Genomic DNA, 13,493 nt, shown 5'->3' with positions numbered 1-13,493 from the left:
AAAATTTTGAAATATTTTTGTACATGACTTTAAGTTTATCTTAACTGTTTACTAAGGATTTTCATATCCATGATTTTTTTCTTTCACTGTAAGATATGTGCAGTTCATTTTTTTTTTTTCTATTTCAGTTTGGAAACCATGAAGTAACTGTATAAAGACACAGGGGAAAATAGAAGAGGAAGAATTTAATGATTTATTTATTTATTTGAAAAGCAGTTACAGAGAGGCAGAGGCGGGGGCGGGGGAGTGGAGGGAGGGAGAGAGAGAGAAAGTGTCCTCCATCTGCGGGTGCTGGTTTACTCCCCAGATGACCCCAAGGGCTGGAGCTGGGCCAATCTGAAGCCAGGAGCCAGGAGCTTCTTTTGGGTCTCCCACGTGGGTGTAGGGGAACAAGGACTTGGGGCCATTTTCTGTAGCTTTCCTAGGCCATAGCAGAGAGCTGGATTGGAAGTGAAGCAGCCCAGACTCGAACCAGCACCCATAGGGATGTTGGTACTGCAGGTGGCGGCTTACCCGCTATGCCGCAATGCCAGGCCCAAGAGGCAGAATTTAAATCTGTTTTTTTAATTCCTAGTCCAGTAAATATCCACAGTTGCTGGTCTTGGGCAAAAGTCCAATTCCTGTTGCTGTTGGCTTTGAGAAATGATCCTTTCCTCCTTCACAACAACATTGGCCTATAAATTCCAGCGTTTCCTCATAGAATTTTATTTGTCCAGAATTAAATCCTTTTTCTTTTTTTTTCTACTTGTTGACAAGTCCATTAACTAAGACAGTTTTCAACTGTGTACTGAATATCTGAAGCTTTATGTTAATTCTAACTCATTTATTTTCCTTTGATTTTAGAAAAAGGAATAAGGAAATGTTTTAATTTTGCAAGCATCTTTTGTTCTAAAGAATAAAATTTATTGGTCAGCTTTAATGCTTCCCTGCATATCTTCATGATGAAAACAAGGAGGCTGAATTTTGCCAATTCTGAATGATTTCTTTGATCTCTGCACCTTTTACTTACTGTCTACTGCCCTAGTTGAAGCCCTCCTCATTTTCTGCCTGAATAGCTCCTGATGGCTCTCCTTCTTCTTACATTGCTTAGTCTTGCTCCTATCAGCACTGTATTTCCAATTATGTAGGAGTTGTTGGGTCTTTTGACAGTCTTGAAATATTTAGTGGCTTTTCTTAGCCTATTGATGTAAGCTTCTTGTGATATTCAACGCACTTAGAATCTGGTAGCTGCCTTCCTAGTTTAGCCTCATTGCTTTCTGTTCTCCCTCCTCTTTTGCCCAGACCATCCATTTTCATACCCAGTTAATGCTACTTTATTTCACTCATGCTGTCTCTTCTTGTTAAAAGGATGTTGTTGGCTGTGTGGCTCTTCTTCTTTGCCTTCTTGAGGATACAATCCAGTTAGTGAATGATACTTTATTCTAAAAGCCTACTTTAACTGTCACTCCCTATATGATTTTTTCTTCCTTTCTTTCCCTCTTATCTTCAATCAATCTGTTAGCAATTCTTACTAAAATATATCCACACAGCAACTTCTTGTTACCTCCCCTGTTGGTCCCATTTGCTCTTGTCGTTGATTTAGAGTGTTCTATTAGCCTCCTCACTGCTCTCCTTGCCTCCATGTTGATTCCATAATGTCTTTTCTTCACATAACAGCTAGCGTAATCATATTAAAATGATATCAGATCGCATCACTTGCTCTAGTAGCTTTATGTCACATCAAGGAAAGCTCAGATCTTCACCTTGGCTTACAAGGCTTTGCATGATCTGCACTCAAATTCTCTCTGATCTTTGATCTCTCCCCCTACCTACCACCGTAAGCTTTGCTTATTGCTGTCTGAATAAACTGTTGCTCATTCCAGGCATGGTCATTCATGACTGTAACACTTGTTGTCGCTAATATTGCCCCCCAGGTGTACTGTTAGACCCAGCCCATTACCTCATTCAGATCTTTTATTACATATCAGCCTTTCAAAGAATCCTTCCCTAACAATCTTGGATCAAATAATATTCTCACACCCCAGCTCTCTCAGATCTTAACTCTCTCTCTCTCTGATCTTTGAAATAACCCTGGTTTACTTTTTCTTATAGCACTTCTCACCATCTGACATGGTATTTATTTGTTAATTCTAGAATGTTAGCACCTTACAGATAGACTTTGTTTTGGCTCAATGTAAAGTTGCCACACATAAAACAGTCTTGAATGTCGAAGATGGTTAGTAAATTCCAAACATACCACTTCCTGGCTAAGTAGTCTAAGCTCTACAATCCCATGGCACTTCTTACATGCCTTTACTTTACCCAGTGTATTTTGGTTGTATCAGCTTCTCTCTGCCTCTAGACTGTAAACAACTTAAAGGTGAAGGTTGAGTGATTTTTTTTCTTTCAATTTATTTTATGTTTCAGTTACTGTACTAGGCAGTGAAGGTACATAATATCCTGTTTTTCATGGCATTTTAATCTTGTTTCTCTCTGTTCCCAGTTCAGAATGAGTGTTTAGAGTTGTGCCCTGTATGTCCAGTAATGCTTTTCAGTTAGTTATTGCCTGCTGTGCACATGGGGTGAATAAATATCATCTCTAGTTCACAGTGGCAACTGGTAAACAGCACTCTAAGTTTCCACTAAAATAATTGATTCCCAAAATTGCTGAACTAAATTAAAAACTCATTCTATTAGCTGAATCTCATAGCAATCTTTAAAAAAGATTTATTTATTTATTTATTTGAAAGGCAGAGTTATAGAGAGGCTGCGGCAGAGAGAGAGAGAGAGAGAGAGAGAGATTGAGATTGAGATCTTCCATCCACTGGTTCACTCCCCAAATGGCCACAATGGCCAGAGTTGGGCTCTTTGGAAGCCAGGAGCCAGGAGCTTCTTCCGGGTCTGCCACACAGGTGCAGGGACCCAAGGACTTGGGGCATCTTCTACTGCTTTCTCAGGCCACAATAGAGAGCTGGATCAGAAGTGGAGCAGCCTGGACTTGAACTGGCGCCCATATGGGATGATGGCACTTCAGGCAGCAGCTTTACCTCTAAGGCTACAGCACTTGTCCCCTTGAAGCAATTTTATCCCTTAAAAGCTTGGTGGAGGAGCTGATGTTTTGGCATAGTGGTTTAAGATGCCATCTGGGAAATCTTCCATGAGTACCAGTTTGAGTCCCATCTGGTCCATATCAGATCCAACTCCCTGCTATTGCATCTGGGAAAGCAGTAGAGGATGGCCTAAGTTCTTGGGCCCCTGCCACATATGTGGGAGACCCCAAGGGACTATTGCTATTGCTATTGAAGATATTTGGAGAGTGAACCAGTGGATGTAGGATCTTTCTCTTTGTGTCTCCCTTCCTCCCTCTCTCTCTCTCTCTGTAACTCTTTCAGATATATAAATAAAAAAGCCTGGTGGGCCGGCGCTGCTGCTCACTAGGCTAATCCTCCGTCTTGCAGCACCGGCACACCGGGTTCTAGTCCCGGTCGGGGCGCCAGATTCTGTCCTGGTTGCCCCTCTTCCAGGCCAGCTCTCTGCTGTGGCCCGGGAGTGCAGTGGAGGATGGCCCAAGTGCTTGGGCCCTGCACCCCATGGGAGACCAGGAGAAGTACCTGGCTCCTGCCATCAGATCAGCGTGGTGCACCGGCCGCAGCACACCGGCCGTGGCAGCCATTGGAGGGTGAACCAACGGTAAAGGAAGACCTTTCTCTCTGTCTCTCTCTCTCACTGTCCACTCTGCCTGTCAAAAAACAAAACAAACAAACAAACAAAAAAAAGTCTAAAATATTAATCTGGATCTCTGGATAGAAGTCATTTTTTTGGGGCCAGCGCTGTGGCTCACTTGGTTAATCCTCTGCCTTTGGTGCTGGCATCCGATATGGGCGCCAGGTTCTAGTCCTGGTTGCTCCTCTTCCAGTCCAGCTCTCTGCTGGTGGCCCCGGGAAGGCAGTGGAGGATGGCCCAAGTGCTTGGGCGCCGGCGCCTGCACCTGCGTGGGAGACCAAGAGGAGGCACCTGGTTCCTGGCTTCAGATAGGCGTAGCTCCGGCCATGGCGGCCATTTGGGGCATGAACCAACAGAAGGAAGACTTTTCTTTCTGTCTCTCTCTCTCACTGTCTAACTCTGTCAAAAAAAAAAAAAGAAGTCATTTGTCTAAAATTTCTATGTCCATGTGATATTATAATTATGAAGAAAGAAATTTGTAGAAAAAGATGTTGGAAGAAAGTGATGAAAGTTTTGAATCTCCATAACTGCTTCTCATAGTGCCAACACTATAGGGAGAGACTTAGACCTTCAAATATGAAATGTTTAATGTTCAGTAAAGAGCTACTGGAAATCCAGTACAATGAGCTTTCCTAATCTAATTCTTACCTGTAGAAGATTCTCTTTTCAGTTATAAATCAACTAAGTTCTTGAATGTAAATCTACCTACAAATGTAAGGTGATTGTAGAAATAGCAACGAAAAAAATCTGTTTAGAATGTTTAAGAGAAGTATATAAGGTAAATAACTTTGAAATAGAAAGGGAGCTCCGAAATAAGCAGACCTGTGTTGAAGAATTATTTTTCTGATAATGTGTTGTCCCTTATTATATTGAATATGAGAACTGAAGGAACCCCTCCAAAATTCTTGCCATGTTCCTCAATATTTAGAATTAGATATACAAAAAATTTATGGATTTAGGTAAGAGGTGCTTACAAGGAATTTTGTAGGATTTAATGATTATATTGGAAAAATATTAAAGTATAAAATCAGTGATATAAGAATCCAATTTAAAAAGAAACTGATAATAGCAAATTGAAGGCTAGTTCAATTCTTAGAGTTAAGTAAGAATAAAAACTAAATTAAACGCAGCTTACAAAGGTAAAAGAAACACTTTATTTGCAGTTGACATGATCAACTATGTACAAGATCATAAGACATCTACTAAAAGCTGCTAAAAGTAGTAAGTTTAGCAAAGTTAAAAGATAGTATGCACAATATAATCAACCATGTTTATAAATACTGGAAACCAACAGGAAAATATTTTTTTAAAGTTTGCAAATTTATATCTTGGAAAAGTAATGTCTTTTAAAACCATTTTTAAAATGAAAAAGAATGTCTAACAAAATTTGTACAATATTATAAATTTGAAAAGTGTTAAACACTCCTGAACTAAATTAAAGTTACCCTAATTAATTGGAAATAGAAACTATGCAACTCATGATTTAGAAAGAACAACACTGCTAAGATATCAATTCTCCCTAAAAGGATATTTATTGGACGCAGTTTCAATAAAAATCATACCAGGCATTTCTGTAGCAACTGAAAATATGCTTGTAAATTTGTATGGAAATTCAAAAGGCCTATTATAGCCAAACAGTTTTGAAAAAGGAAAACCAAATAAAAGGAGTCTGACAACCTCATTTTTTTGGTCAGTAAATTGGAGTAACACAGGCAATTTGATATTGATATATGGATGGGCATAATGATTAATAGAAAAGAGAGTATACAGAGTGTAGACCTGAGCACAGGTAAACAGTTTTCAAAAAAGATGCCCAATGCAGCTCAACAGGAGAAAAGATACAGATAGCCTATTCATATATGGTGTACAAACAGTTGAGTATCTATTAAAAAGCACAATTTTGACCCTTACCTCACACATATAAACAAACGGCTGAAAATAGAAAATATAGTCCTAGAAATCCTTTAGTATTGGGTCAAGCCAAGATCTTTTAGATATTAAAGCAGGAGGCAAAATATTGAATATTTCTCAAAATGAACTTTTTCAGAGAAGCCTACATATGCAGGCAAAAACACAAGCTTCAGTCTGGGAGAAAATGTATTTAAAAAATTTATATCTGGTTAATAACTTGTTTACAGGTTATTTAAAGAAATTTTACAACTCAAATTATGAATACACAAATAGGCAAATTAAAACTAAAATGTAAAAAGTAGAGATATGCATACGTACTTCAAAAAATAGAAAATATGTAAATAATTCAAATTAATATAAATATATTTATTATATGTAAATACAAACAAAATAAGTATCTGAGATGATGTGAAGCATTAATCACCAGAGAACTGCCAATTTAAACCATAGTGAAATCTATATGCATACTAGAATGTTGTGAATAAAAAAATGACAGTATCAAATATTGATACAAATGCCCTCATATATTGCAGATATTACTGTAAAATGACCCAACCTCTTTGTAACATTTCAGCATTTCATCATGAAGTTAACTGTACATTTACCCAGCAATCATACTACTAGATCAGAAAGATCTGCACATGAATGCTCATAATAGTTTTATTCATAATAAAAATTCAAAATGATGATGAATTGATAAATAATTCTAGGGAAAAGTTGGAATACACAACAGCATGAATGAATCTTAAAAGCCTTATCACATAAAAGTATTCACTCTATTTTTCTGTTTGTATAAGATTCTGCAAAATTACAACTATAATGAGAGCAAAGAAGTGGACAAGTCCTTGGAAATTGTTGTCATACTTTAGATCAGGAAAAAGTGAATGTAGTACTGGAAAAAATATCTTCATAGAATCTATTTGAAAACAGTGAAGCAAATATAGTGGTATAGACTTGGCTTTGTAAAGAGCTGATGTTGCCAAACTACTTCAGCCCCCTCAGTTACTAAATTGTCTGGTGCTTAACCAGAAGCAATCAGCACAATGCATCTTAGCCCTGGTTGCAAATTTTGATTTAGTCAAATATGAAACCCTTGCCACTAAAATTGGAAAATATGGCTTACAATACCAGATACAGCTCTAGCTGAGAAATGTTAACTAAATTACTCTGGCATGCTGTGGTGAACAGAAGAAAAACATGAGCATGGCAGGAGAGGAAACACACATCTGAACTAGGATAATGAATGCATGTTGTCTTTAGGAAATTTTCATCAAACAGTTTATAGAACATGAGGTCAAAAGTAAGTGTATGTTTGAGGTGTGTGTGTATGGGTGTTGAGAAGTTGAAAAATAGAGCCAGAAAACAATGGGCCTGATAAGGTCGTTAATAAGCCAGGATAAAGAGCAGGCCCTAACTCTTGAATTCCTTAGAACCATAAAAGAAGTACTGACCAGATAGAAGACAGCTGGTGCTAGAGCCTACATCAACTTGCTCCTAGCCCAGGGTTTTTCAGCTCTATTACTTGCAATTAAATGTGCAAATATTGTATTGAGAAATAAACGTAGAAAATGTTGAAGTAGACCATTTGGAGCTCCATTGTCATGCTGGAGAAGTTTGTATACATTATATCTTGATTCAGAAAGGAGCCACCTTGTTAGAAATTAGAAAAACGTAAAAGTAGAAAAATTGGTGCTGCTGAGCTTAGAGAACTGAGAAATGAGCAACAGTTGGTGCTGAACTAGGACTAAGCAGGTTTCTGGGTGACCTCAGGCAAGTCCTGTTGGTGCCTTACTTTTCTTATCTGTGAGCCTGGGGTAGTAATATAAGTCCTTCATCTGTTATCTCAAAGTCTGAAATTCAAAGACCTCTGAAACCCCAGAATTGATTTGTTTTGTTTAGATTTCCTAAATTTGTGAAATCCAGCCCCAACTCATAGGCTTCACATCACTTCCCCATGAGTATGAATATTTATGAATTCTGCGGAAATGTTCCTGTGTGATCATCCCTCCTGCAGGTGTTTATAATGTACACTATGTGAACTATCCTCCCTTTCTCAAATCCAAACTATCCTGGATTCCGAAACTTCTGGCCCCAGAGTCTTCAGATTAGAGACTGTGTACCTGCGATTCCTTCCTCAAAAGGTTGTATGGGGATTAGATTACTAGCAACAGACCTCTGTAAAGGATGAAGCCATGTGGTGCTTCAGAAAGTGCATGGAAAATAGGATTAAGAGATAATTTTATTTTGTTACAAGAATTTTTTTTTTTTTCACAGAGTTAGGACAGTGAGAGAAAGAGACAGAGAGAAAGATCTTCCTTCCGCTGATTCACCCCCCAAATGGCTGCTATAGCCAGCGCGCTGCACTAATCCAAAGTCAGGAGCCAGGTGCTTCCACCTGGTCTCCCACGCAGGTGCGGGGGCCCAAGCACTTGGGCCATCCTCCACTGCCCTCCCGGGCCACAGCAGAGAGCTGGACTGGAAGAGGAGCAACCAGGACTAGAACCCGGTGCCTATAAGGGATGCTGGTGCCGCAGGAGGAGGATTAACCAAGTGAGCCACAGTGCTGGCCCCAGAATTTTTGAAATCTATGTTATTCCATATTATGTTTTCCGTGAATTTCTAAAGGCTTCTCATATGCATGCATTTCAGTTATTTTTGTGCCAAGTAAACATCTTTATATTCCATTTTCCATGAACATTTTGAAGTAGCCTGGTAGCATTTATTTTATTTAAACTCAGAAATTACATTACCTGTGCCCATACCTGAGAATGAGTGAGAATTAGTATTTGACAGCACCCAACCTCATTCTTAGTATTTTTATATTCAGTTTGTCAAGCTTGATTGATAGTATATTAATTCTTGAGATGGAACATTTCCCTTAAGAAACTGTCCTGCTCTGAACACCTATTCTTCGTGTTTGCAATCTTTACATTCTTGGAAGAATAGCTTATTTGCCTTCAGGTGGGAGTTGACCAAATTATTTTTTAGTCAGCTTTCCTAAAGTCCATCTTGTGAAACTCATGGTTACATTATGTATCACCCATCTGCTAACTAAAGTACAAATAGATATGCTTATTTTCCTGCAGTTTTCAGTAAAAATGAGATCTTAATATGCCCTAAAATGATATCTATGGTAAAAAAAATATATCATTGATTAAAAACAGAAGAGCAAAAACATGCATTTAGATCTCATTCTGGGTTTCCAAGTAGAATTTTATTTTTGTGGCTGACTTTTGGCATGTTTCCTGTTTCTTCAAGCTATATAAAAACCTTTTGCTGTGTTTAATCCTTGGCCTTTGGGCATGGAGAATGGATTTTGCAATACTCTTCTTGTATTGGGAAATTTTAACTGAAAATTTCGTGTATTGAAATACTTAGGAGAAAAGGAAATATAATTCAAATAAATATTATGTTTCAAAAGGCAGCAATAAAGTAGTTGTTTTAAATGTGCTTTTGGGTAGGATATTTGCCTTTAATCAGAGTTGAGGTGGGGCCTATCAATAATGAATCTCTGGCTCCCGCTCCCCTGTGTCTTTCCCCTGGGAAGATGTTGCTGCCAATTTATGATTGCAACCTGTGTGTGTGTTTACCCTTTGTTTGGATAAGTGTTACTAGGTGCTCCACTCTTGGCCAGCAGTTCCAGTGCCTGGGTGGTTTCACCCCAGCATCTGAGTGAGGAGGAATGCAGGGATGGGGCACTGACCCAGAGAACAGCGGTGATCAGGTTTAATAGAGTGTAAGGATTAGAATGGAGACTTCTGTTCTGCTCTGGAGGTGGGAAAGAGAAGCACCACAGGATGAGACTTTTTTTTTCCTGTTTGGGTCTAGGATTCATGTTTTCTTCACTCGATTTTGCTAATTCTACATCCAGCCGACCACCGCTGAACTTCCCCTCCTGAAGAATAAAGACTGGGAAGGAAACATTTCACTCAACTTATGTGTAAAAAAAAAAATCTGTGTCTGGACCTTTTGGTGCCATGGTTAGCTGTGTTACATTAGACCTGTTTTTGGCAAAATGTAGGACTAAATGGCCCCTTCCAACTCTTGCATTCTCTTACATTGTGATGATGTAAGATAAGTGTAACAGTCTGAGGGAACTATTGCTTTGCAGTTTTTCTAGCCAGCTAACCACAGATCAAATCTCTTCACTCTCTGCCAGACAGTCCATTCTTTAAAAAAAAAGAAAAAAAAAAAGTTCTGTGAACTCTAATTCCTATGAATTTCTCTAGAGTATTCTATAAGGGCAAGGTTAATTATGATCTGCTAAGCAAAATCTGTTTTTTTTTTATTGTTTGCTATCCCTCAGTACCCAAAAACATTGTTTTTCTATTTAGTTTCTGGTAATGAATGAAGCTTCCCATTCCCATGATATTCTTTTAAACTTCAGTTTCATCCTACAGAGAAGGTAACAGGCAATAATGACATAAGTATGTTTTGGTAAATGTCAAACATTTTTGTAACCTAAGAATTAATTTGAAATCACATAAAATTATCCATTGATTAATGAATATAAACTTCCTCTTCTAAGATAGCCAGAGAGTAGAGTAGCCCATGGTAAACGTGCAGCTATAAAGGCTATGAACGTGGATCGATTTCCGTTGTTCTGATTTTGAGTATAACAGTATCTCCTGTTGCTTCTCCCGTTTTCTCCACCCTCGGCCCCATCTCCAAGCAGTATTCCACTGAACTGAAGAAACTGTACTGCCAGATTGCAAAGACTTGCCCCATTCAGATCAAGGTGATGACCCCACCTCCACAGGGCGCTGTCATCCGTGCCATGCCTGTCTACAAGAAAGCTGAACATGTCACCGAGGTGGTGAAACGGTGCCCCAACCATGAGCTGAGCCGTGAATTCAACGAAGGTAATGAGAATTGGAATCAATAGCCAAAGATCCTGTTGCATTTTTGTTTGCGACCTACCTGCCTGATTCAGAGTTCTGCTATCTGATGGCAGCTCAGTTTGCCTGTTTTGCTAACAGAGTATCTAATAATAATGATAAATACATGTGTGGCTATTACAATGGTTGAACTATTTAATTTAATATTGATAATTACTATATAACCTAGACTGGTCTCTATTCCCATTCCCCTCCTCCTTCCTTCCCTTTGTTCTTTTTTCCTCCTTGCTTTTGCTTTTCTTTAAATGAAAGGGTATAAAGAGAGGAATGCGATGGCTAGTCTGGTTGCCTCAGGCTACAGAATCCTTCATCTTCTGTGTCTTTCTCAACATGATTTTCCCAAATGTAAACTGGTAGAGAATTGGATGGCTAAGAGGAAGCATCATAAAAAGAGAGAAATGATTTAAAAAGGAAAAAAGTAGGTAAGAAGAAAAATAAATGAGAAAGTAAAAAAGTAGATAAGAGTAAAAAATAAAGAGCTGGAATATCAGCTGGAAGGAGCAATTGAAGGACTGGCATTCCAGGAGCAGGGATTTCAGGGCCAACATGGGTATGCCATGCCCCATCTCTGAGCCTCAGATCCAGCCACAACCTGGCAGAAGTCTCCATTTCCAAGAGTTCCCATAGATCTAATATTCTTGTTCTATGAAGGGGAGACTTGGTAGAAAATACAGAAAAGTGGAAAGGAAGGGGTTGAGAAGGCATAAGGAATCAGCAAAGACTGGTGAGAATACAGGAAGGGATGGGGTATGTCAGGGGAAAAATATTAAACTATTAAGGATCATGAGGTCTAAATACAAAGAAAATAACAGGTGATAGATAGAGAAAATTAATAGAAGAAAAATGCAATAGCTTGAAATTTAAAAAGAGAAATAGTCATAACAGAAATATATTACACATTAATTTCTTTTTTCTTTTTTTTTCCTTGTTGTTAGATTTATTTTATTGATTTGAAAGGCAGAGTTACAGAGTGAGAGGAAGGGACAAAGAGTGAGAGAGAGAGACACAGAGAGAGAGAGAGAGAGAGAGACAGAGATCTTTCATCCACAGGTTCACTCCCCAAATGGCTGCAGTGGCTGGAGCTGGGCTGGTCCAAAGCTAAGAGCCAAGAGCTTCTTCTGGGTCTCCCACTTGGGAGCAGCGGCCCAAATACCTGGGCTATCTTCTGCTGCTTTTCCAGACATATTAGGAAGGAGCTGGCTGGGAGATAGTGTAGCTGGAACTAGAACTGGTGCTCATATGGGATGCCAGCATCTTAGGCAGTGGCTTTACCAGCTACACCACAATGTCGGCCCCTCTCATTTTTTTTAAAAAAGATTTATTTATTTATTTCAAAGGCAGAATTACACAGAGAGAAGAAGAAGCAGAGAGAGAGAGAGAGATCTTTCATGCATAGGTATAAATTCATTCCCCTAATGGCTGCAATGGCCATTGCCAGACCAAACTGAAGCTAGGAGCTTCATCCAGGTCTCCCACATCGGGGTAGGTTTCCAGTCATTTGGGGCATCCTCTGCTGCTTCACCAGGTGCATCAGCAGGGAAGTGGATCAAAAGTGGAACAACCAGGACTCAAGCTGGTGCCCATATGGGATGCTGGTGTTGCGGGTTTTGACTTAACCCGTTACACCACAACACCAGTCCCCGTTTTCTCATATTTCTCATAATAGAAAATATTACAGAAAATAATCTTGGTACACTTTGGTTTTTATTTAAAGTAGTTTTTCCCCCTTAATGGAGCAATCATTTATTTTTATTTATTTATTAAGACAGAGAAAGGGACAGAGATCTTCCGTCTGCTCTTTCACTCCCTAAATGCCCTTAATAGCAGGGCTTGGCAAGGCTGAAGCCAAGAGCCTGGAACTCAACCCACATCTCTCTCATGGGTGTCAGGGACCCAAGTACTCAAGTCATCACCTTCTGCCTCCCAGGAGGCCCATTAGCAGGAAACTGGAATCTGAAGTAGAGCTGGAACTCGAACCCAGTCACTCTAACATGGGATGTAGGCAACCCAAGTGATGTCTTGACTGCTGTTCCAAACACCCACCCCGCTTACCCTTTTCCTTTTACTGAAGAGTTTTCATAGAATGCAGCTGTTCACTTGGCCAAAGGAGGAGGACAGCTCTATGGCACTCAAGCCTTGGAGAAACTTCTTTCTTTTGGGGTTCCACTAAGCATCACACTTTCGTGAAACTTTGATCTCTTCTGTAAACTTGGTTCCTCCTCTTGTTGCCAACCTGGAATTCCTTAAGCATAATAAAATCACCAAGTTTTTTTTTTTTTTTTTTTTTTTTATGACCTCTACAAGTCTGAAGATGGAGGAAAATAATAAGCAAAGGAATACCGTGTGATTTATTTTCTGTTTCTATTATTTTTGCTTGTCAGAATTTTTGGCAGCATATTCTTATTCCAACTGATCTTTTGTAAATTAACTTGTCCCCTTTCTTCCGTTTTCCTGGGAAGTTGGCAAAATTTCCTCCATGAATAAGGACAACAATGAAGTCATAGAGTTCTACAAAGGCTTATATCCTTAGCCTTAAATTCCAAAGCATAGGACTGTTCCATTAAAAACAGACAAGAATCTCGGGCATTTCTGTTGGTAAAAAAGCTGAGATATCTTCATGTGAAAGATATCTGACAACAGTAACTGTTCCTTTTTTCAATTATGTGTATTTCCTTTATTACACAGGTCATTTCTTGACCATCAGAAACTGTCCATGCAATTTCATTTTGGTTTCTTTATCTTCTGAGTAAGGAACTAATTATTTTGTCTTTTTCTATATTTGCAGGACAGATTGCCCCTCCTAGTCATTTGATTCGTGTGGAAGGGAACAGTCACGCCCAGTACGTAGAAGATCCCATCACAGGAAGACAGAGTGTGCTGGTACCTTATGAGCCACCCCAGGTATAATAATAATAATAATAATAATAATAATATGTGTATATGTATAATAAGCATATAATGTGTATATGTATAATTATATAT

General features: G+C 38.9%; 1 protein-coding gene across 14 annotated transcripts in view; it reads left to right on the top strand.

Moving 5' to 3' along the window:
• The window catches only part of TP63 (tumor protein p63), a 252,244-nt gene that overhangs the window by 207,639 nt on the left and 31,112 nt on the right, over positions 1-13,493 (top strand). For all 14 annotated transcript variants that reach the window (XM_089330856.1, XM_051818895.3, XM_008266646.5 and 11 more), the window contains 2 exons: positions 10,289-10,475; positions 13,297-13,412. In XM_089330856.1, coding sequence (XP_089186982.1) covers positions 10,289-10,475; positions 13,297-13,412 — 303 coding nt within the window. The remainder of the gene's footprint in view (positions 1-10,288; positions 10,476-13,296; positions 13,413-13,493) is intronic.

The sequence above is a fragment of the Oryctolagus cuniculus genome, chromosome 4 (assembly GCF_051225735.1).
Source record: "Oryctolagus cuniculus isolate XC-2025 breed Fujian yellow rabbit chromosome 4, ASM5122573v1, whole genome shotgun sequence".
Lineage (NCBI taxonomy): Eukaryota > Metazoa > Chordata > Mammalia > Lagomorpha > Leporidae > Oryctolagus > Oryctolagus cuniculus.
The sequence above is the reverse complement of the archived record's forward strand: the minus strand, read 5'-3'. Positions and strand labels throughout refer to the sequence as shown.